The sequence below is a fragment of the Strongylocentrotus purpuratus genome, unplaced genomic scaffold (assembly GCF_000002235.5).
Source record: "Strongylocentrotus purpuratus isolate Spur 01 unplaced genomic scaffold, Spur_5.0 spur5_scaffold_21, whole genome shotgun sequence".
NCBI classification, from domain to species: Eukaryota; Metazoa; Echinodermata; class Echinoidea; order Camarodonta; family Strongylocentrotidae; genus Strongylocentrotus; species Strongylocentrotus purpuratus.
In genome coordinates this window covers 15,229,812-15,251,297 of record NW_022145607.1, presented here as the reverse complement: position 1 = coordinate 15,251,297, position 21,486 = coordinate 15,229,812, and the positions used below count along the sequence as shown (strand labels likewise).

The 21,486-nt window shown below is 36.9% G+C and overlaps 1 protein-coding gene across 3 annotated transcripts in view; it reads right to left on the bottom strand.

Moving 5' to 3' along the window:
• Positions 1 to 21,486, bottom strand: part of LOC592451 (inositol polyphosphate 5-phosphatase OCRL) — a 42,232-nt gene that overhangs the window by 5,177 nt on the left and 15,569 nt on the right. For 2 of the 3 annotated variants that reach the window (XM_030995135.1, XM_030995136.1), the window contains 17 exons: positions 17,816 to 17,944; positions 16,748 to 17,218; positions 14,630 to 14,728; positions 13,923 to 14,112; positions 12,798 to 12,920; positions 11,357 to 11,573; positions 10,128 to 10,244; positions 9,216 to 9,397; positions 8,274 to 8,385; positions 7,428 to 7,537; positions 6,656 to 6,791; positions 5,962 to 6,072; positions 4,933 to 5,098; positions 2,772 to 2,896; positions 2,054 to 2,164; positions 1,445 to 1,558; positions 404 to 488 (listed from right to left, as the gene is read on the bottom strand). In XM_030995135.1, the coding sequence (XP_030850995.1) occupies positions 404 to 488; positions 1,445 to 1,558; positions 2,054 to 2,164; positions 2,772 to 2,896; positions 4,933 to 5,098; positions 5,962 to 6,072; positions 6,656 to 6,791; positions 7,428 to 7,537; positions 8,274 to 8,385; positions 9,216 to 9,397; positions 10,128 to 10,244; positions 11,357 to 11,573; positions 12,798 to 12,920; positions 13,923 to 14,112; positions 14,630 to 14,728; positions 16,748 to 17,218; positions 17,816 to 17,944 (2,598 nt within the window). The remainder of the gene's footprint in view (positions 1 to 403; positions 489 to 1,444; positions 1,559 to 2,053; positions 2,165 to 2,771; positions 2,897 to 4,932; positions 5,099 to 5,961; positions 6,073 to 6,655; positions 6,792 to 7,427; positions 7,538 to 8,273; positions 8,386 to 9,215; positions 9,398 to 10,127; positions 10,245 to 11,356; positions 11,574 to 12,797; positions 12,921 to 13,922; positions 14,113 to 14,629; positions 14,729 to 16,747; positions 17,219 to 17,815; positions 17,945 to 21,486) is intronic. The other variant, XM_030995137.1, reaches the window with a different exon arrangement.

The window sequence follows — 21,486 nt, the reverse complement described above, 5'->3', positions numbered from 1 at the left end:
CAAGTGCACACTTCATAAGTGGAATAACCAGAAATACGTGGTGTCCAAAAAAGTGGTCACAGGAGCATGTGTCATACGACCATAGTTCACTCTTTATTCACTGTGAACCTAGACTACTGCATTGTTTAGAGTAGATGGTAAATACCTGCCAAACGTTATACATTCAAAGTATCCAAGGTAAAAAATAGGAGTAGTGTACTCTACATGATTTTTTTACAGATGTTTTCAAAATATGAGAGGAATCTTAGGTTCCTATTAAACACTAGTTTGAAGGCAGAAAAATAGGAATCATTTCTCCAACATAGGAATGGTTAGCAGCTATGCATATACACTATATTTATGAGAAAAGTTGAGTGTTTTATTGGTCGACCAAGGCAGTTAAAGGGTTAATGTTTAAGGATACGAATCTCCTCCGGAAAGCCTGTATCTAGGAAGTCTCTGATGGCTAGTACCTCTGAGTGTAGACCCTCCTGACCAAACAGGTTCTCCTATTAAAGAGAAGGTTGAGTTTTGGAAAGAGGTGAAAAATAATTTGTGAGTGTTATCATTGTATTATGCAAGTGTGGAAGAACATCAGATTAAACATGTTCCCTGAAAAGCATTGCTCTTCAAATGCCTGAATACTAGTATTCTAAATATGGCACGTAATGATTTTTATGCTACATGTTCGTGTAGTCCAATATACATATTTCTATGTATAGTGCTTGTAACTTTACCAAGACTGGGCCATATTTCTGATCATTTTGATAATTCCAAAACCTTGCAGTACACACCAATACTTATATGCTAGATGATCAACCCTTTCTGATCGATTCCACACCGTTTCTGTCACAATGCAATCGCATGACCCGAACTCAACGTTATCTTTGAAGGTGAAGAAACATCTTAAAAGATTCATGAGTCATTACTTCGGGTTGGGGCAAACACTATATGACAAAGTCCTTGTAACTCTGGTATGAGATGTTCTTTTATACACTACAGTTGATACATGTATAATTGGTTGAAGGTTTTCAAATGCCCTTAATCAGTTAGTAATATTTGTAATGGCATTGCTCTGGTACATATTTCTGTTCCATCATTACATGGATATCATATTTCAATAATATGACATCAACTTTCAGGTCAAAGTTTTAATAGCTAACAGCTTGAATTCATTAAAGCATATTATACTTTAGTTGGCTATGTTTTATGCTGAAAGCTGAAGGCATTATCAATAGCATCGACCAAACCTCCCCACTTTCATTTAAAAATGCAGTTACTAAAGAACTTTTTTCCACAATTTAATTGTCCAACCTCCACCACCTTAAGTCTAAACTCTTCTTCAGAGTATTTATGAGGAAATTAATCCAAGTTTGGGTGGACATGAAACATACCTGTAAATTTCAACTGATATTAAAATGCGGTAACAACAAAAATTGTGAATGTACTTGAAAGTAGCATGTACCTTGTGAATTCCATTTCTGAAGAGATAATCCACGAGCATCCAGATCTCCTTAGGAATGTCATAGCTCTGGAAATCAGCACTTGAAGCCTTCTGCTTGGTAAGCAAGTTGGTTTCCTGCAGAAATAAACGAATTTACAAGGTTTGAAAGACACTGGAAACAGGGCTCAATATTGATAGACACCCGGGAATTGTGAGTGCCCAAAATATGAGTGTGGACCCCAAACATTACAAAATACATGTACCATAAACTTTTCAACCCAGTAAAACCCTGTAAAAAAAAGGAGGGGTGGAGCCTTGAATGGATGATATTTAATGTAGTGCTGCATAAAGGGAATTATTTGTATGAAGTATACCATAGCCAGATGTGAAGGGAAAAAGAATTGCAAGGTACTGTAGCTCAATAAAATGTAGTGCTAGATGAAGGCACAAGAAAAATACTAAAAGCCATGCTCCCTGAAAAAAAATCATGACATAAAGAGCTAAAACTGATATGCACCCCTGCTACCTTTATTAGGCTAAGTGCTGAACTGTCGGAAAGATGGATTAACTAGCAATATCTTTGTTTACTGAAATGGTGTCGAAACTATTCTCAAGGAACAACATACTTACCAGAGCGACCACCTGACTCGCCGACATTTCATGTATGGGTTCATGCATCCTTACTAAGCCTTCCAGAGAAGCTCCAAAGCTACTAGGTCTGTAGCTACCTGTTACTGTGATGTGCAGACAGGCAGTCAAGGAGTTATATTCTGAAACAGTTGTGTTATTTTCCTTTTTCACTAGTTACGGATTATAAAAAAGCTACATTAAGGGATTGAGTAATGTGCCTTCAGGCAATTATGAAATCATAAAATCATAAATATTTGTTTTCACTTGTAATTCCAAATATTGCTATTACGGAATATTCTATTTTGAAGAGTCTTTTATGAATTATAATAAAAGTGGGAAATACTTTTGAGCTTTCTCCTTCTCTATTAATCTGACATTGCAGAAATGTATCAGGGAAAAAATGATTGCTCTTCAACTGCCTGATAAAAAAAAAAAAATGATAAGCTTTCATGACTTCTGGGTAAAATAGAAAATCACCTACAATTTGTGTTCATGCGACATGATTATGTAGTCCCACATACTGATTTCTGACTGCAAAGCTGTTCACTCACTATACATCCTATTTCAGGAAGATTTATCATTTTGTTAATATTAAAACCTCAACAATACATCTTAAATATTCTAACACACTACATTCCCAAGACGAGAACTCAACTTTATCATCAAAGCATAAGAACAAATGTACATTAAAAAATACACACATTGCTTTAAAGGATATATAGTAGTCTTTGCCATTCTCAAGATGTAGTATGAGAATATCCTCTACAGTGTCTGTGCCTGCATTGAATGCTGATGCTGTGTTCTTATCAATAAAGGCTGTCATCTTCACCTCTATCATGTCACCTGAAAACACAAATGCAGACACAAAAAATGTTACAATCATTGAGGTATCATTATAGGTGTCATGGTTGAGTGGATACGTCACAGGACTGTCGATCACAAGGTACGCGGTTTGAGTCTCACCACGGCACTAATGTCCTTTGGCAAGACATTGATCTACATTTGCCACACTCAACCCAGGTGATGTAAATGGGTACCTGACAGGAATTAATTCCTTGAAATGCTAGAGTCCTGTAATGGCAGCCATGCTAAAGCCAGGGTAATAATCTCCCTCTGCACCTCAGAATAGTTAACTAGATCGATGCACATTACAAATGCTGTAGTATTAGTATTATTATTATATATTTTCTAAACTTTACAAAGAAACTGGTATTAATCTAACAATTTGTAGCTGTTCCTATAATTCTTTGAAAAGTTGGATCACAAATGACGCGTTTACTTTATTTTATTATTCATTCTTGCCACCAGTGATCGTACACACTTTTTACATCCATGCGTGGAGATCTACATAAGGAAAGGATTAGGAAGCGAGACATGAGATGATGTGAGGAACATTCAGAGCAAGTTGCGAGTAAAAACACATGACCAAAGATGGGGAGAACAGAAAGGACCGTATAACGACAGTTGTTCGTTACCCGTACTTATACACAACTGTTATCCACTTCTATGCCAGTGTGTTACCACTTTTGAAGAATTTGTGCTTTGTTTCCAGAGAAAGAGACCCAGATACATAAACTGCATGACATAATAGTAGACCTGACCAAAACATTCCTGGCATGTTACATCAAGCCAGAAGTGCTACAGCAAAGCGACAAGAAATTGAAAAGAATGGACGTCACAGAAAAATCATTGTTGCTAAAGCTTGATGATATATACATAGGGCCAAAAGCTGAAGCTATTCTAGCAAAAGAGAAGAAGAAGAGGGAAGTGAGACATGACTTTCTAACAAGGGCCCTCAATGCCTACACTTCCACGACAAAGTGCTTGCAAGACAAATTACCCCTGGCAAACAAATTTATTATGCATGTGTCTGCTCTGGACCCCTTCATTCGGGGTCATACACAAGCACAGAGGTACATGAAAGCACTTCCCAGTCTCCTGACCAATGTCCTAAAGGAAGATGAGCTGGAGAAGTACATGTTAGAGGTTCAGCAGTACAACATGGCGAAGCTCCCAAATCCTACTCCTGAAACTAAAATAGATGAATGGTGGGTTGAAAGAGCTTGTCGATATCCAACTATTTGGGGAGTAGTGAAAGCAGTAGTAACCTGTTTTCACAGACCATCTGTTGAGAGTTCCTTTAGCATAATGGGTAATGTAATAACCTCTCAGACTGCCAGCATCAGTATCAAGACATTTGCCTCCATTCAAACTGTCAAGTACACACTGCAAGCTTAACGAAAATCAGCTGTGCACCTGTATCACCTGCCCTCGTAAAAAAATGAAAACGGCATATGAGAGATATGCTACTGAACTTGAAGACTTGAAGACAGAATACACAGCTAGAAGAGCAAAGCTAAACCTAAAGAAAAGTAAGCTAGTTGCAAAGCAAAGAGCAAAGGAACTCAATTTTTTAGCAGCACAGAAAGCATGAAATGCACACAGGGAAGCCATGAAGAAGCAGCAACCAGGAAAAAAAGCAAAGTACCAAGTAGTCAAGCTAGTGACAGGTAGGTCACTTATCAGTACATCAATAAAATTTAAGTATTGTTTTTAATAATCTCTTGTACATTTGCTTTTTCATTGCAGCTTCATATAATCAAAAAAGTGAAAAAAAATGGTAAAGCCTATTACATAATTTTGTGGAAATATTTGCCCATGTACATGTATGTTTATACTGTGTTGTAAAGTGGTCTAAATTTCACATTTTATTAATAATGGGGCGCTGCCCTCTTGAACCCCTGTAAGGGGTTGCATCCCCTGGACCTCTGCTTGATAACCTCACTAAAAGATTTCTAAAACTTATTTTTATTTTACCACTCACTATCAGGTCTGAAGATGTTTGACAAAATAAGTGAGTTGTGAGAGGAATGACTGACCTGGCATCATGAATGTTGATTGCGGCTCAACCTTGAGCCATGGTTTACAGCATGACTTATCGTCCAGCTTGGCTACAAACTCCACCATTGTATTGACCTGACCGGTGTTGGCTACTTCAACCATCTCCACTCTCTCCTCCATGAAGCGCAGCTCACCAAGCTTCAGCTGCAATGATGGATGACAATCAGAATCAACATTTTAGTGAATGCTGCTTGAATATACAGTGCATATCAAAACAATATTTTTAAAAAGTTCCTATCCGTAAAGTTAATAGAAGCAAACCACCTTTCATACCATGGAGATAACTGTTGAGATGCTAATGCATTATTTTGATATGTGCATCTTATTGTTTCCATTTTTAGAAAATCAAATCAAAACTACATGGATGTTCGACTGCATGCAGTAGAAAATGATGCCTCTGCCATAAAGCGATTTAACCAAAACAGAAGCAATTTTAAACATTCAAGTTTGATTGTAATCCATTAACACATTCTCAGAATATTGTGATTACAAGCTATTTTTCATATACATGTATGACCCTTTGAGCTTTAACCTCATGACCCTAAAATCTAATCAGTTCATTGGCTCTGCAAGATACATACATGGCCCGAGTTTGAAAGCCATCCATCATGAGAATGGGACGTACAGCATATGGATGGACAACCAGAAAACATAATGCCTCTGGCTACTTTGTAGCGGAGGCATAAAAACATTGCCACAAAGATTATCCACATTCATGGAACAATATACAGAAGCAGAGTGCATAAGGCTAATGTAGGCATACTCTCATATCACCTTCATAGCCTCTCAGAGAGTATTTACGGAATATGTTGAGTATTGGCTGAGATATGAACATCCGAATAAATAGATTTCAATACGAAATCACTGTTATTTTGCTCTACTTCATAACATTACGGTTTTCGACATTTCAACACTATTTTTGATGCTCTTTCAGAAAATGAAGTTCAAATTTGGATGACGTCACAATTGTCCACTCATGCTTGTGGTATTCACTCTATAAGACTTACCTCATTTCTACCCAACGTAACCTGTGGTAGGGCCTCGTTCTCTTGCCTGTCTAGTTTCCTGATCTCTTCTTCTACCACCTCACGGAACTTCTTCTCATCCACCACCTTCACCTATATCAGTCGAAAATCAGTACCAAAAAAATGTTAAAAGGTGAAATCTTAGATGTTTAAGCCTTATTCTGACATGAAACATGCGGTAGTAAAGCGGCATTCAAAAAAAAAAAAAAAAAAAAAAACATCTTGGCAAATAAAATGATGGAATTGTTGTGTTTTGGTGTTATCTGTGTTTCATTCTTTTTGAGAATATTTATGCCTTTCACTTTCTTTCTTTTTTGTTTACTATTTGTAAACTTGTACACTTCATAAATCTCTGTTTTTGATATACATGTATAAATATTTTCTTTTCTTTTTTTTCTTCTTCTTTCCCTTCTTGCTTTTCCTTTTTTAAATAGCTTAATCTCAGATCCACTAGTCCACGAAGACCCCTCACTGCGCAATCATCTCAGCCATCATTGTCCTAGGCAACTCTGGTGCTGGTGGGAGGATTCTGGGATAGATCTTTTGAATCTCTTGTTTTTTTACCATCCTCAATCCGCATGAAGAAGGCTTTACTAACGTATTAAAATGATCCCAACCAATGAGAGTTTACCTCGTAAAGAAGAATCAGCGTGATAACATTTCTACAAGCACTCACCCCGATGTCATAGAGAGCACTGACTGGTTTATGATCACTCAGTCTGAGCTTCATGTGGCTCCGGTAGACCTTAGGGACGATGCAGGCTCCACGGTGAAGGATGCGATCGCACCAGGCTGGTACCCTCTGCTTCTCACTGTCATTAAACAGTATTCAAGACGGATGAATAATTCATTGGTTTACATAGGGAGTAATGAATAATTCATTAGTATACAGGAAGAGTAATGAATACTGCATACTACTTCATACTAATTACCATTAAAAATATGGCACCTTGTGATTTTTATTATTAACAAATAGTAACGAACGAACGAGTAACAAAGATTGATTATATATTTCAGTATACAAATACTGTTTTACAGTGATGAACACTGCATGTTATTCAACGCAATGATATATTATTACATAATATAAAGACATATGAAAAGATTACTTGTTTGCAGCAGTAAACAAACATGTAATCATGAATAATCTTTAGTATTAAACAAAAGAGATGAATGATTCTTAAGTATCATAAGAGATTAAATGTTTGTATCATCAGGAAAATGCAAGGAAAAGAACATAAAATGTAACTGGCAAAAAATTCTGGTAATTACCACCTTAAAAAAATTGATGAATCGTGTGCTATACTTTGAAGAAAGATACCAGCCAACTACCAAATTGGTGTGTTTACAAAAAGAAAATTCCAATTATAATAAAGATATTGTTTTTACATCTTTACATTTACAACACTGTTGATAATAGAAATGATTTGAGCCCATGCATCCCTCACCTTGAATCCCACTCGTCGCTACCAGAGTTGTACTTGTAGGTTGGAAGGAAACCAATAGGAGCCTCGTCAAAGCCTTTGAACACCCTCGAGAGTTCCCTCTGTCTGTTCAGCTGTCAAAGAATAGGATTTTGAAGAATATATTTATATATTCATATAACCTTAAATTACATTTGTACAAAGTTCTCTCTCTCTCTCTATTTTTTCCTCTCTCCCTCTTCATTCTATATCACTATTAAACTAAACATAAATTCCGTGTTTTTTTACCCCCTTTTCCCTTCCTTTCTTTTGTTAATTACTTTTATTTAGCTCTCTGGTTTTCCCTGCTTTAATCTCTCTGTCTCTGTCCATTTCCTTTTTACTCTTTCACTATGTTCCCATCTTATTATGAATCTTTCCCAAAGATCCCCTCTTCTCCAAGCTCCCCATGTCACTCCCCATCCCATGTACATGTAGGAGTGTTGTGGCGGAGTTGTTTAAGGCGCTTGACTGGAGATGCGAAGGTCAAGAGTTCGAATCCCGACACGGCACTAATATCCTTTGGCAAGATATTAACCTACACTTGCTACTCTCCACCCAGGTGTTAAATGGGTACCCGGTAGGATGTGACCGTTATTGTTAGTCAAACAGTTTTTGAGCATCAAGTAACGCTTGAATGGAATGCTCCCCAGGGAGTGGAGATTGTGCACACGGTGTGTGCGGGCAAGTATTGAAGCCAATGACCGGGGTAATAGTATATCTGTAAAGCGCTTAGAGACATTTGTATTAAGCGCTATATAAAATAATATTATTATAATCCCCACTCTGTTTCCTTTCCTCCTGTATCTTGATAACTATTTTTCCTCTTACCTGATCTTGCATGAGCAACTCCTTGAAGCTGTTGTTATATATAAGAGTTTTGACAGTGTCCACAGCAAGATCGTTGATTCTGTAGTTGAGATCTCCCATCCATATCACAACACTGGGGGAATGAAAGAGGATTACATTAAGATGAATTCTTTATCTTCTAATCTACAGGTAAAAGCCAACTTTGCATTTTAGCCAAAATCGATCCTCTCTTAAGATGCATGATTGCAGGATCTGAACGTTATCAGTTTATAGGGGCAGGCAATGTTGGCCAAACAGACGGGCACAATGAGCCCACATCAAATGATAGCAAAAGAGCATCATTAAATGGAATAAATGAGCTTTGTGGCCAATCAGCAAGGAAAGGGAGCATTGCATGAGAGTAGTTCAACAAAATCAACCAAATTAATTGTGGAGGTTGAATGTATGCACAATAATCAATATTACTCTTATGGGTACCTTTGTCAGGAGAAAATTTGTCCTTGACATTTTTTTTCTGTATGAAGTCCCGACATATTAGAACTGAGAGTGTTATGCACTGGTGAGAAACCAGACTACGACCAACAATAACAAATGAAAGTACTTTTTCAACTTCCACCTCAATCTACAATCTACTCAACAGTCCAACTACAACTACTACACATCAACTAAAATGGCTATTATACAGTAGGCTTACGGTTGCACCATGTGAGAGAGGAGGATTGGGGAGTCCTGCAAAGAACTGTCAGTAATCTTTCTTTCTTGAGAGTGTGAGTAGTCCTGAAAAGGAATCTCAAGAAAGAAAGATTATCGACGGTCCTTTTCAGGACTCCCTAATCCTCCCCCTTTCTCACATGGTGCAACCGTAAGCCTACTGTATATCAACATGTACATCACCATGCAAGCCGATACTAAAAAGCAGCATCTGAAATGGCTAATGTTACTACTTCTGCTACTTGCACTTACTCATGCTGCATGACGCCGAGGGGTTGATGTTGCTCCCTCTCAAACTTCATCCTGGCGCAGATGTCGTGGTAGTCCTGGTTCCGCCTCTCGTACTCCTCCATGTGGGCCGCCAGATGAGAGTTGATGAAGCAGAAGGAGGTGTTGTGGAAGTTGAATCGCACCGCCACGGCCCCCTTATTGCCCTGAGAGATAGATGGCAATTCAAGATGATTTGTCAGATATGTGTGTGTAAAGAGAGGAATTTTCAATTACGATAGTCCAGGGCCCTGTCTTACAAAGAGTTATGATTGATCTTAATCAATCGCAAGTTTGAGTCTCCTATCTCTTAGTACATAATTGCTATTGATATTAATCGCAAATAAGTTGCGATTAACATCAACTCTATATTAGAAAGGGCCCTGCGGTATTAAAAGTCATTATGATTTTGATTGTGATACTTGGTTTGGACCGATACAAAAACATGCTGAAAACAATACAAATTTAAATTAATCGGGCGAAATTTGCAATTACATGTAGGAGCATATGGAATCAAGTTCAGCCAGCTAGGTATTCTTTTTAGATCCGATGTTCCTATTTGCATACAATTTCCAAACAAATGTGCGTCAGGTACATGTAAGTGAAAATGTAGAAAACAGGGCAGAGCTTTATCTCATTTTTATTAACATTTTGCATATATAATACTCTTCATTTACAAGATTCAGTAGGTTTAAAGCCCTACTTACATGTATAGCTACTTGCGCCCTCTATATAGAAAACAATGCTGAATCGGTGCCTGTTGGTCCCCCATGATTATCTTTTCCTTATGTTAATTGAGAGCTGATTTGATGAGATAACTACCTGTCAGTGACCTTGCAGGGAGGTCTAATCCCCCTGGCCAACTTAGTGCAGAGGGGCTTTAAAAGCTCAGCTTACCATTTTGCCCATGATGCCTGTACCGACCGTCCCAGCTATGACCTCATCAATGTAGGGATAGTGCCTCTCTTGAATGAATACCAGTAACATCATACCAACTAGACGGATCAACTTCAGCTGAAGGGAGATGGGCAGAAAAAAAAAATCATTCATTACTATTGATAGCATGCAGAGCTATGTCTAAATATCATTTTAAAACCATTACTGTTCAATCAACATTATTGTTATGTTATGTTTACATGTATCAGTATTTTTCTTTGCATTGTATGATTTTCCATAATATAATGTACATGTACTGTCATTATTGTGATGTGTTGTTGTTAATAAATTCAAATTCAAATTCACACTTAACCCTCTGGTAATAAGGGGTTTTCTCTATAAAGGCATAATTATGTGTAAATCCTCCCAGCCCCCACTGACATTAGCCAACTAAAAATTACATCACTGATCAGGATGTTAATTTTTCTCCATTGAACAATTTGATGGTAACCAATCTGGGTAGGGCTAATTCCTAGTCAATTAGAACCTCCAGTGCCTAGAATACCATGCAATTGCCACAGTAGCAATTGTATCCTTTTTATTTTTATATTTATATTGCAGGGTTGCTAAGAACTCACAGTCAGGATAGATCAAATCTAGAGTTAGAGTCATTTCAGTTCCCCTTGATGTACATAAAGTGTTTCTGAATGTTTACTTGTAAGAGCAGATTTATATCTATATAAGTTGTACATGTACACCTGTCAGTTAAAACATGTAGTGATAATAGCAATCTTTATATCACGGATATCAAAATTGTTTCAACAAATTAGCCTGAAATGAGACCCATAATGTTGAAGTCCTATATGTAGAGCTAAATTCCAAAAGGAGCTAAATTCACTTTTGATGAAAATTGAGTTATTGATATCAGAACATTGTTCACTTAAGTACCTGTCTTTCAACAAAATTATTTACCTAAATTTAGGGAGCAATTATGAAAATATGCACCTTCTAATATCACTTTTCCATAGACGCCTGTAAAAAATTTGGCAAACCATTTTTTTTTCTTCTGAAATAAAAAAAAATAGATTTAGCTCCTTTTAGAATTGAACTTTTCATATTTTCTGCACATGCTTGGGGCATGGAAAGCCTGAACAAGCCTGAAACAGAAATGCAACAGGGCATAAACTCAGGCAAAATCTTGAGAACTGTCATCCCTGTTTACAAAACATTTGTCCGCTGTATAAACCTACCTTAATATAGACGCCATCTTGATGGAGACACATGATGACCCGTTTATGCCACTCCTCCTCCCTGATGGAGTCATTGAAGAGGAATGCTTCCTTGCTAAGGTCTAACTCCTGGAACCCTATGGCATACATGTCGGGAGGCTTCGGGTCTGCGGCTAACCAGTTTCTCAGGTCCTCCGTCGCTCCCTTACCATTCACGTTCCATGTCCCAACAAAGGCCCTAATTAGAAAAGATCAAGGAATTTTCAAGTAAATGATTATATATGGTTCAATACGATGTTTCAATGACAAAGTCAATTCTTTCGCTCTTTAAAGTATTTATGAAATGTAATGAGACACAGAAACATACATAGCTGTCAGATAATTTTCTGATGAATTCAATCCTTTGTAGAAATATTTCCTTTAATGTTGGTTTTTCTGAAGCTTTTTCACACACCTTGTAGCTCAATTCTCGCTACCCCAAATAGCGATTCTGCCGAGATCCGGGGAAAATCCTGAAAACGCGCATTGCATTATGGGATAGCTTTTCGACATTACAGCTTCCTGTGCAGGCGTTCGTGATCACAACCCTCTCTTTCACGGTAGAGTTTAACGGCCTTTTGTGCTAAAGTCACTAATTCTGCCCGAAGCTTTCCATTGCATATTATAATCTGTACAAATTACACTGATTGGCATCGATTTTAGCGTGCGTGAAAACTCTGCACAGCGAACACAGGCGCTAGCGCCAGCGGGATGGGACTCTATACCGGAAGTTGTAGTGACGACCCGAGAGAGTGAAAATTACCTCGTCTCGCGAATTTCGAGATTTTCGTACCTATTTAGGGTAGCGAGAATTGTGACTAGATTTTGGAGAAAATGAAATAGAGGAATTATATTTTTAAAAGTGTAAATTTTTCCTGTGTCATGTCCAGATTTGTCACATGAATAGTGATATTGAAATTGCAGGGTGCTGGGAGCCGTCCTACAGTAGAAATGGCTAGTTACTGGAAGCTGATTTGGGTTTTTCTCAGACTGAAAAGGCACAAAATATTATGACATCTAAATAATGTCCATTAAGGACAGCTTGAAGTGAGGAAATTTTCCTTCCTGGTCGTTACTTATTTCATACACTATAATTTACATTGTATGTTAAAATTTAATTCCTCTATATCTATTCATTTAAATATGTTTTAAAAGCTGCTTTGAAATAAACTATAAAAATATCAACTATCTGTGATGAGGACCTAAGTAAAGATACAATTCAAATTTTGGAGATTTCAAATTGTTTATTAAACACTATCAGGGGAGTTTTTCACAAAGCCTTTTTTCAATGACAAACAACAAAAAATCTGTGACAAATCTGCTGATAACCAATCAGAAGCAAGGATTTCAGTAGCTTTTAACAAAAACTGTCATTTGTCACTGATGACAAGTTTTGGGAAATGGGGCCCAGTTGATCACATACCTGAAATCATGTGGAAATGTGTATTCTGCTTCTCTTCTTTTGAGGATCTCTTCTCTGATGCCGACTGGTTTGAAGGGCTTGACTGATGCATAGCCCAGCGTATCTATATCAGGTTGTGAGCCCCTGTCAATCGATAATAATAATAAATAATTAAAACGGTGCTTATAAAGTGCTTACCACCGAAGTCTCTAAGTGCTATAACAAAACAACAACAAAAAAATAAAAAAATAAACCTACAAATTACAATACATCTGAAATATACATCTGAAATATACATCAATGTGAACAGAGTAATTTAATCATCAAAAGCAATATTGAATAAATGTGTCTTAATGAAGAACATGAAGGATATAAAAACCATATAAATTTATTATCAGAGGACTGGCTCAAGTCACAGACCTACTCTGAAACGATAGACAACCAACAAAATCTTGACCTTTCGGGTTCAAGCCTCACTAAAGGAGCTACACAAATTTGATGGCAAAATTTCAGTTTGATTGTACAATGAAGTGAAAGAGGATGATATTTAACAATGAAGTCCGCAAGGATTCTCAAAATAAATTCGTTTGAAGAAGAATATTGATGAAAGAATACAAAAATTAGGTTTTCTGCGTACAACACAAAACCTAAATTATGTATTCTTTCATCAATATTCGGCTTCAAACACATTTATTTTGAAAATCCTTGCAGAATTGTGTGTTAAATAACATCCTTTTTTCACATTATTATAACATTTACCGTAAGTGAAATATTGTCATCTAATTTTGTTGCGACTTTTGGGGCCCCCAACACTTTAGAGGGGCTTTGATATAAGTTTGTCTTTGGTCTATTGGCAGTTTAAAGTCAGTGGAGGTCCCATGACTGGGGTATAAGCACAGATCATATAGCTTGTGTTGGTCAATTTGTATTTTTAGAATTCTTGTTGAATGTAATTTTCAGGGTACCAATACAGCATTCATCTCCCACCAAAGGACTTGTCAGTCTAACAGTGAAAACAAAAATACTTCCACTTGCTGTCATACAATGAGAATACCTTTGATTACAAAAGATCAGTTCTTTTTTTTCTTTTTGTTTTAATGATGCATAGGATTTAATGTGCCTGCGTGAAACCGAAGGACCACTTACATGAGGGATGTCCTAGGTTCCGCTGTGAAGGCGTGTCCATCTAAGTTGGTGTAGAAGGTGCTTCCTCTGGCATCCTGCTGGTCTTCTTGAAAGTGATTGTCCCGTATAGGCAAGCTACCATTGCGTTCTAAATTCAGACTGGCAAAGCCATCCTCAAACTCAGTCCCTGGCACACCTACTTTGTCCACACCTAGGATAAGCAAGAAAGGAGGCATACATGTACATGGTTTGAAGTTGTGACTGAATTATTAACGTTTGCCAATTTCACGTAAATTTCCACAAACTGGAAAGGTCAATGCTGTGCCTGTTGCTATTCAATTATTTTGGGGAATGAAACTTTCAAAAGTTTTTATCGCTCACTAATTTTACAGAAGTTTCAGGCACAAGAAAATTTTCTATTTTTTCAGAATGTTAATCTAATGTAACACAGCACATGATATAAGAAAGATTTTAGTAAATTTGAAAAGGCATAACAATGAACATTACAAAATTTGAATGCGATGTTAATGATATCCATGAACCCCAAAGAATTGTGAAGTAAGCACATTGTGTTGGCACTTAAAGAATTTCAAATCTATGCTGTGTTCACATCATGATGAATAAAAATAAAGATGTGAAAAAACCACCGTGTGTTCACATTGATCAGCAGATTGCATTCTTTTACTGTAGGACAAAGCTCAAATTCCTGAACAGTGTGAACTACTCACTAGATGTGGATGAAGAGGATGATGAAGAGGAAGATGAGGATGTTGAAGAAGACGATGAACCACCAGCATTATTACCAAAGTCTTGTGATATTCTCCATGCTACAGAAAGACAAAAAAATGATTTCCAGATAAAAAAATGATTTCCAGATGAGAAAAGAGAAAAGAAAATTGTATAGAAGAGAGCAAACCACATTCAAATGAACAAAACACCCATTCACGGTTAAGGCCGCCATTTTAATTTGCGAGTAAACATTGCCTCATCAATGTTTTCAGACGCGCATGTATTGAGCGTCACTGCCTGCGCTGTGCGCTCACATCTCATTGACACATGCGCTTGCATGCTGCATAAAATAAAAATTACTTGTAATTTAAAATGGCGCCCATGGCGGCGCATGCGCACTCTTGTAACCGTGATAGGGTGTATTACTTGTACATGTCGAAGACCTTTTTTCTTTAATGAACTGTTGGATTCTGTTTTTGTCTCTAATAGATCAATGTTATGCCCTTAAGCACCACAAAGGCATACCTGCTAAACTTGAACAGAAAAAAAATGGAATCCCGAAATGGTGAAATTAATAATTTTTTCTTCCAATGTGGTTGAAATGATTAGGAGCTATGCAAAGGGCTGAAAATACAAGTGAATGGTATGTGGAAAGAGATCACCTTTTCCCGATGAAACTACCAACACAAGGGCACACAGATTAAAATCACATTTACATGTAGCTACAGTGCATGAAGCAAGCAACGTTATTTGAAGAATTTTACAAACAAAAGAAGTGGACTTTACCAGTATGTGGACCAAGAGCAGAGCACATTTAAGTAATTAATTGTAATACAAGTAGTAGTAGTGAGTGGTGGTTATTTTACCTGACTGCTAAGAAAGCATAAATGCTTGTTAGTAAGCAACCACAGGACCATAGGATATAGGTCCTCTCTGAGAGACCTGGTAATGAGGATTAATGCCTTACCAGAGGGCACTAGCACATCGACTTTGTTTCAAACCCAGGTCGCCGGATTACGAGACCACTGCTCTACCAACTGAGCTATCGCGCCTCCTCTTAATAGTTTCCGCAATGCAGAGTTTTTCTCTCTCTCTCTGTACACACTATTTTGATTCTTGTTAAGACTGCATGCTCGTAAACAATATACCAAGCTTGGTATATAGCTTGGTATATTGTATACAAACATGCATTCTTTTTAATATCATTCTCAAAATCTATACAAGTCCAAAGCTATGGAGTAATGACTCAATGCAAATGTATATGATACAACTATTCTGTTCTCATAATCTAGACAACTTGTCCATTGTCAGGACTACCTGAACATTACACTAGACTTCTATCTTCTAATATCAAACTTATAGTGAATATAAAGCTTACCAGATCTAAGAGACTTCTAGATCCTATGGATGTATTAGGCAGAAAACACTAGCTTTGATTTACTACTACACAGCTTTGATTTACAAAATACTGTAGTTTACACACTGTCCGACCCTAGCAGGAACTACATGTATATGACAATAGCATATAGGCATGCACTGCTTGCCTAATTAAACAAAGTGATTAAAATGGCAACACTGACACCAAAGCACACAAATGGGACCATTGTTTACTCTTTTCAGCTCTGCACACAACATTAACAGTTACATTTACATGGACAAGCAGGGTGGAGGTGGAGGGGGGGGGGGGTTTATATCAAATTCAGTGCATCAAATCCAAAAGATAATGATATGCATAGAAACAAAGGAGGCTTGTTTCTTTATCAAATAACCTTTCTACAGCACAGTTTTCAAACTTTTCTTAAAATGATTATAAATGCACTGGACGTGAGCACTATGCTATTGATTTCACAACTAGCCTTTAAAAAGAAAGGTTATCAATGCTCTAGTACTCTGTAATATGATAGACCAAAAACAAACAAAAAGAAGAAAAGATGAAAGGTTAATAACCATGAACAAAGAAAATGAGTGAGGTTAGAAAAAGGGGAGAATGAAGAGAATTTTTCAATATGAATAACAAGGGTGAATAATAGATACAGAGAAAGGGGACTAAAATCCTTTTATTGTTCATATATTGAGCTTAGTTTTCCAATAGAAAAACAAAAACAAAATGACAGTACCTTCTGATGTTGAAGAAATTGATGGGGGCTTGGGATGGACCATTTTTGTTGTCGGGGCCCTGGCATCAGTACTGTCTAGTAGATTGTGCTCCGAAGCCAGCTCACTCTGCGCTTGGAGGTTGACGTAACCGTGCAGCACCGGGTCAGAGGTGACGCGGTTCATGGACGGAGGAGGGGGTGCATTCACGCCCCCCACATCCAGGAGGGGCATTGTTTTAGCATGGGACATGAAGGGGTTAGTACTGGCAGTGGAGGTGGAGGATGGCACAGGGGTAGAGTGGGGGGAGATGGGTGACGTGAGGGGGGCAAAGGATGTCATCCCGAAGGGGTCTGTGGACGTGGGCGTGGTCGAGGAGGTGAGATTGAGAAGGTCAGGGGTCGGCTGAGCGCTAGCCCCTTTGATCTGGAGCTGGTACCGCTGCATCCAGAAGAACTGGGGGACGATGCCCTGCTTCACCTTCTCAAGGCAGGCTATGGTATAAAAAAAAAAGATAAGAAAAGGTGATGCAAATGGCTCGTCAGTTACATGTACTAGGTGAAAATATCACATGCACATTATTCTTCCTATATTACATTTTTTTCATTTACACATAATAATGTACAAGCCCTGATGCTGATGTACATTCATTTTGCAGTAAGAGAAACAGTCACAATTTGTCAACAAAAGAATCACGAATAAGCTAACACCTTTCACTCTGGGGGGACTCTGATGCATTCATTTACTGGGTATGCCAGGGAAAATACAATTAACAAAAACAGTTTTTTTCCTTCAAAAATTAAAAAGTAGTGGCTATTTATGATTGCGTGGCTCAGTTTTATAGGACATATCGAGGGGTCAGTGACACAAAGACGTAACTTCATTTTGGCCATATTTAGAAAAAGTGGTTTATGTGTCACTGAGCACTTGGGTTAAGTCTATGTTTCACAAGCCATTGACTTCAATGGGGTGTTGGGTGGGGTTAAGTCTTTGTGTTTCCTGGAAAGCCCACATTTTCCCGAACATTTTGGCAAAATATGGAGTTACGTCTTTGTGTCCCTGAACCCTAGATATAAGCCAAAATGGTTTACCTGCCATTGATTTCTTCACATTGTTAAAGAAGAAGGAGGAGGGCTGAGCGAAGGGGACCTCCATCACCAGATTGGTTCCTGCAGCCTTGATGTGCGCTCTCACCACGGCCTGATCCTTGGCTAGGGTTTCTGGGAAGGTAAAGAAATGTGCATAGAAATGGATATCAAGCATGACTCAATACATGTACTCACAGGCTAAACACCAACAACCAAGTAAACATGGGCCCAAATAGTATAAATATTCAAACCTGCTTTAGTGACCACCTGTCTTCAAAGACCACATTTGTTGTTTCCTTTGAAAATGGTTTCTCATTGAATCATGTACTAAAGGAACCTGTCTACAAAGACCACCTGTCTATAAAGGCCACTTTTGTGTTTCCCTTGGGCGGTCCCTATAGACAGGTTTGACTGTATATTTAAAAAGCAGGACCATGCATACAGACCCTAAAATCTCTAGCTGGACCCTTCATCTAGGGGAAATAAAAAAAACATTTATTAAGGTCTAAGGAGCCCTTGATCGATAGAATCTTCAAATCTTGTAAATGATTGTACGTGAAACATACATGGTACATCATACATGTGTTTGATTGCTTTCCCTTCCTAAGCACTGGTACATGTACATGTACATGTGGTGTGCCAACATAAACATGCTTCCTGTAGCTTACATACATGTATATCAAGTATTGGTTTCATTCTGACTTCATTCCTTTATCCATTTTTCTTTCTTTCTTTTCTTCCTGAGTAATAAATGGCATTCTATGATCTCAGGTTACAACTGATGGATTAAAGTCCAATTTGTCCGAAAATAACTGAGATTGATAAGATATGGTGACCTTTCGAGTCTAAAAAGATCACAGGCAGATACATGTATGAATGATCATTGATCAATATGATGCAATTAGTTGATTAAAATTTAAACCTCAGTATTCATGCATTCTACAAATAGTTTGGCTGAAAATGTGTGGTAATCTAATATTAGGGAGAAAATTCATGTACATATTAAATACAGTTTACATGAATGATAGAAAAGATATACATGTACTGTACATTTAACCATTAACCAAGATATTTCTATGTACCGGTACATGTCTACATGACATTGATGTTCGTACAGGACTTGTACCTGCATGTAGACATTCATGTACAAAATAACAAATGTACATGGACAGTATAGCACATGTGACAATCACTACTAAATATTCTGTATTGATTTTACACTATCAAAGGCATTGACCTGAATAACGTACAATGTTTGTCTCATTATTAAAGTGCAAATACCCATAGAGCTAAATGTGAATTACCCTAGTGCAAACTACATGTACATGTGTATATCTTTAATACAAATATTTTTAAAACTATACAACAGAATTACATTCATCATGTGAAAAAAACAAAAAACAATAATACAATCTGTATGGTAGTTTAAAAGGTAAAGACCAGTTTTGGAAACGCCTCCATTAAAAAAAATGAAATGGAAGCTCTTATTCTCAATCACGTGAAAGAATATGTTTTGACTAGTACATGTAAGTGATGATGAAACCGCCTACTAATTGATATATTGGGTATAGTATTATATCTATCTGGACTGAAAAGATATACAATGTAGGGTAGTCCCATACATCTTCTCTGTGTACAGTGCTTGTAACTTTACCAACACTGGGCCAAATTTCTTATTATTTTGATGATTCCAGAACCTTGCAGTACACACCAATTCATACATGTATCAACCTTTTCTGATCAATTCCACAACGTTTCTTTCACATGAAAAGAACTGGTCTATACCTTTAACCATTTAATACAAACAAAAAAACATTTTGATTCCACTTTATACAATAAATCATTTCATATCAATCAGAAATATGTTTTGCAACCAATAAATAGCTCTACTAGTAGGACATAAGTGTATGTGTACATGTACATGTATGTGCATTATACAGTTGAAAGTACATCAGCTGGTTTGAATAGTTTCACCGGTACATGGATACTCTTCTCTTGTGAGACACCTGTGTGCATCAACTGTCATGCATTGATTTTCTGACCTGAGCAGCGTACAGGTCATAGTGTTCAAAATATGACTGTCACATCAAACACAGACAGCTCTGCCAGGTGCTCACCCCACCCCCCTGAATGTTTGTATATACAGACGATTTCATTGTTGATAGTATTTTATTTATAGATTTTACCTGTAATTTGATTTCCTAAAAGGGTGCAATGTGATGTTCAGTAAAATATGTGCAGGATGAACAATGTAAATACAATTTGACCACACTAGCATTAAATACAGAATACATGTGATATAAACAAAGACAATTACCCTTCATACTGAATTGAGTGTACAAAATACTCTGACAAGGTTATAACCATAATCGGTCTCAACAATTATATTCTGATCAATCAATGTACTTATGATTATAATTAAGGTACAGTACAGGTGTAGGTGCTGTATGATTCTGAGAAGAAGCAGAACAAAATTAAAAAGAAGAGAAAGGAGATGACCATTTTAAAGAAAGTACCTGTCAATTGTAAAAATTTTAAAAATTTTAAACACTGGATCTATGTTATCTTTTGATATAAACCGAAATGCTACAGGTACACCTGTACATGTACTGTACATGTAAATTCATTTCAGTTAATTCAGTATGCTAAATAAACTCATTTATTCATTCATTCCCATGGTCCTCCCCTTGGAACTACAGACTAGTTCAGTAGTATTTGTTTGCTTGTTGTTAAATGTTAAGGATGTTCCTCAAATTTATTGATTTATATAGAGCACATGTGATACAATCATTAAATATTTTGCACAGTAAATAATTTCCCAGAGTAAAAACAACCACCACCGAGATAACATATCACACTTCAATGGACTATGCCACACGTTCTAGTTTATAATCAACCTTCTATCAGCCTAAATAATCACCTTCACCCTTCATACATGGAGTAATTAGTTTCATGGAGTAATTAGTCTTATTTAGTGCTGTAGTCAAACGTTTAACCATCCGGTATCCGACCGCCCATGGCGGATTCCGTTTTCAATTGGACGGTTTCGTTTTTCCCGTTTTTTTTTTTTTTGTTTTTTTAATAATTTTTTTATTTTTTATTTTTTATTTATTTATTTATTTTTTTATTTTTTTTAAAGTTTCGATTTATGCCCCTCCACCTGGCACTATGCCTGGCAATATCTCCCAGCTCAGTAATCGGTGTGATGACTTACCACTTGGAAACTAGAACAACACTCCAATTTGTCTGTCATCTTGGTTTGAAAGTAATCTTTGTAATAGATCTCAATATATATTCATCCAAGTTTAACACATGGTGTACCACAAGGTTCTATCCTAGGTCCTCTACTGTTTTTAATTTACTTTAATGATCTTACACATTATTCTAAAACGACATTGTTACTATTATTTGCGCCTTCAGTTAAATCACCTTCCTGCTTTTTCACACGGCCAAAAAAAAAAAAAAAAAAAAAAAAAAAAAAAAATTAATTTTTTTTTTTTAAATAAATCGTTTAACCGAAAACCGTCCGGTTTTGACAGGCGGTTAAACGGAATTGGAGATATCCGTGATGTTACAGCACTAGTCTTATTAGTTAATTTTGATTTCTATAGGTTTTCAATTTCAATGATAATAATATTGTATGTAATTTTCCAGATTTTCAACAATGTGTATTT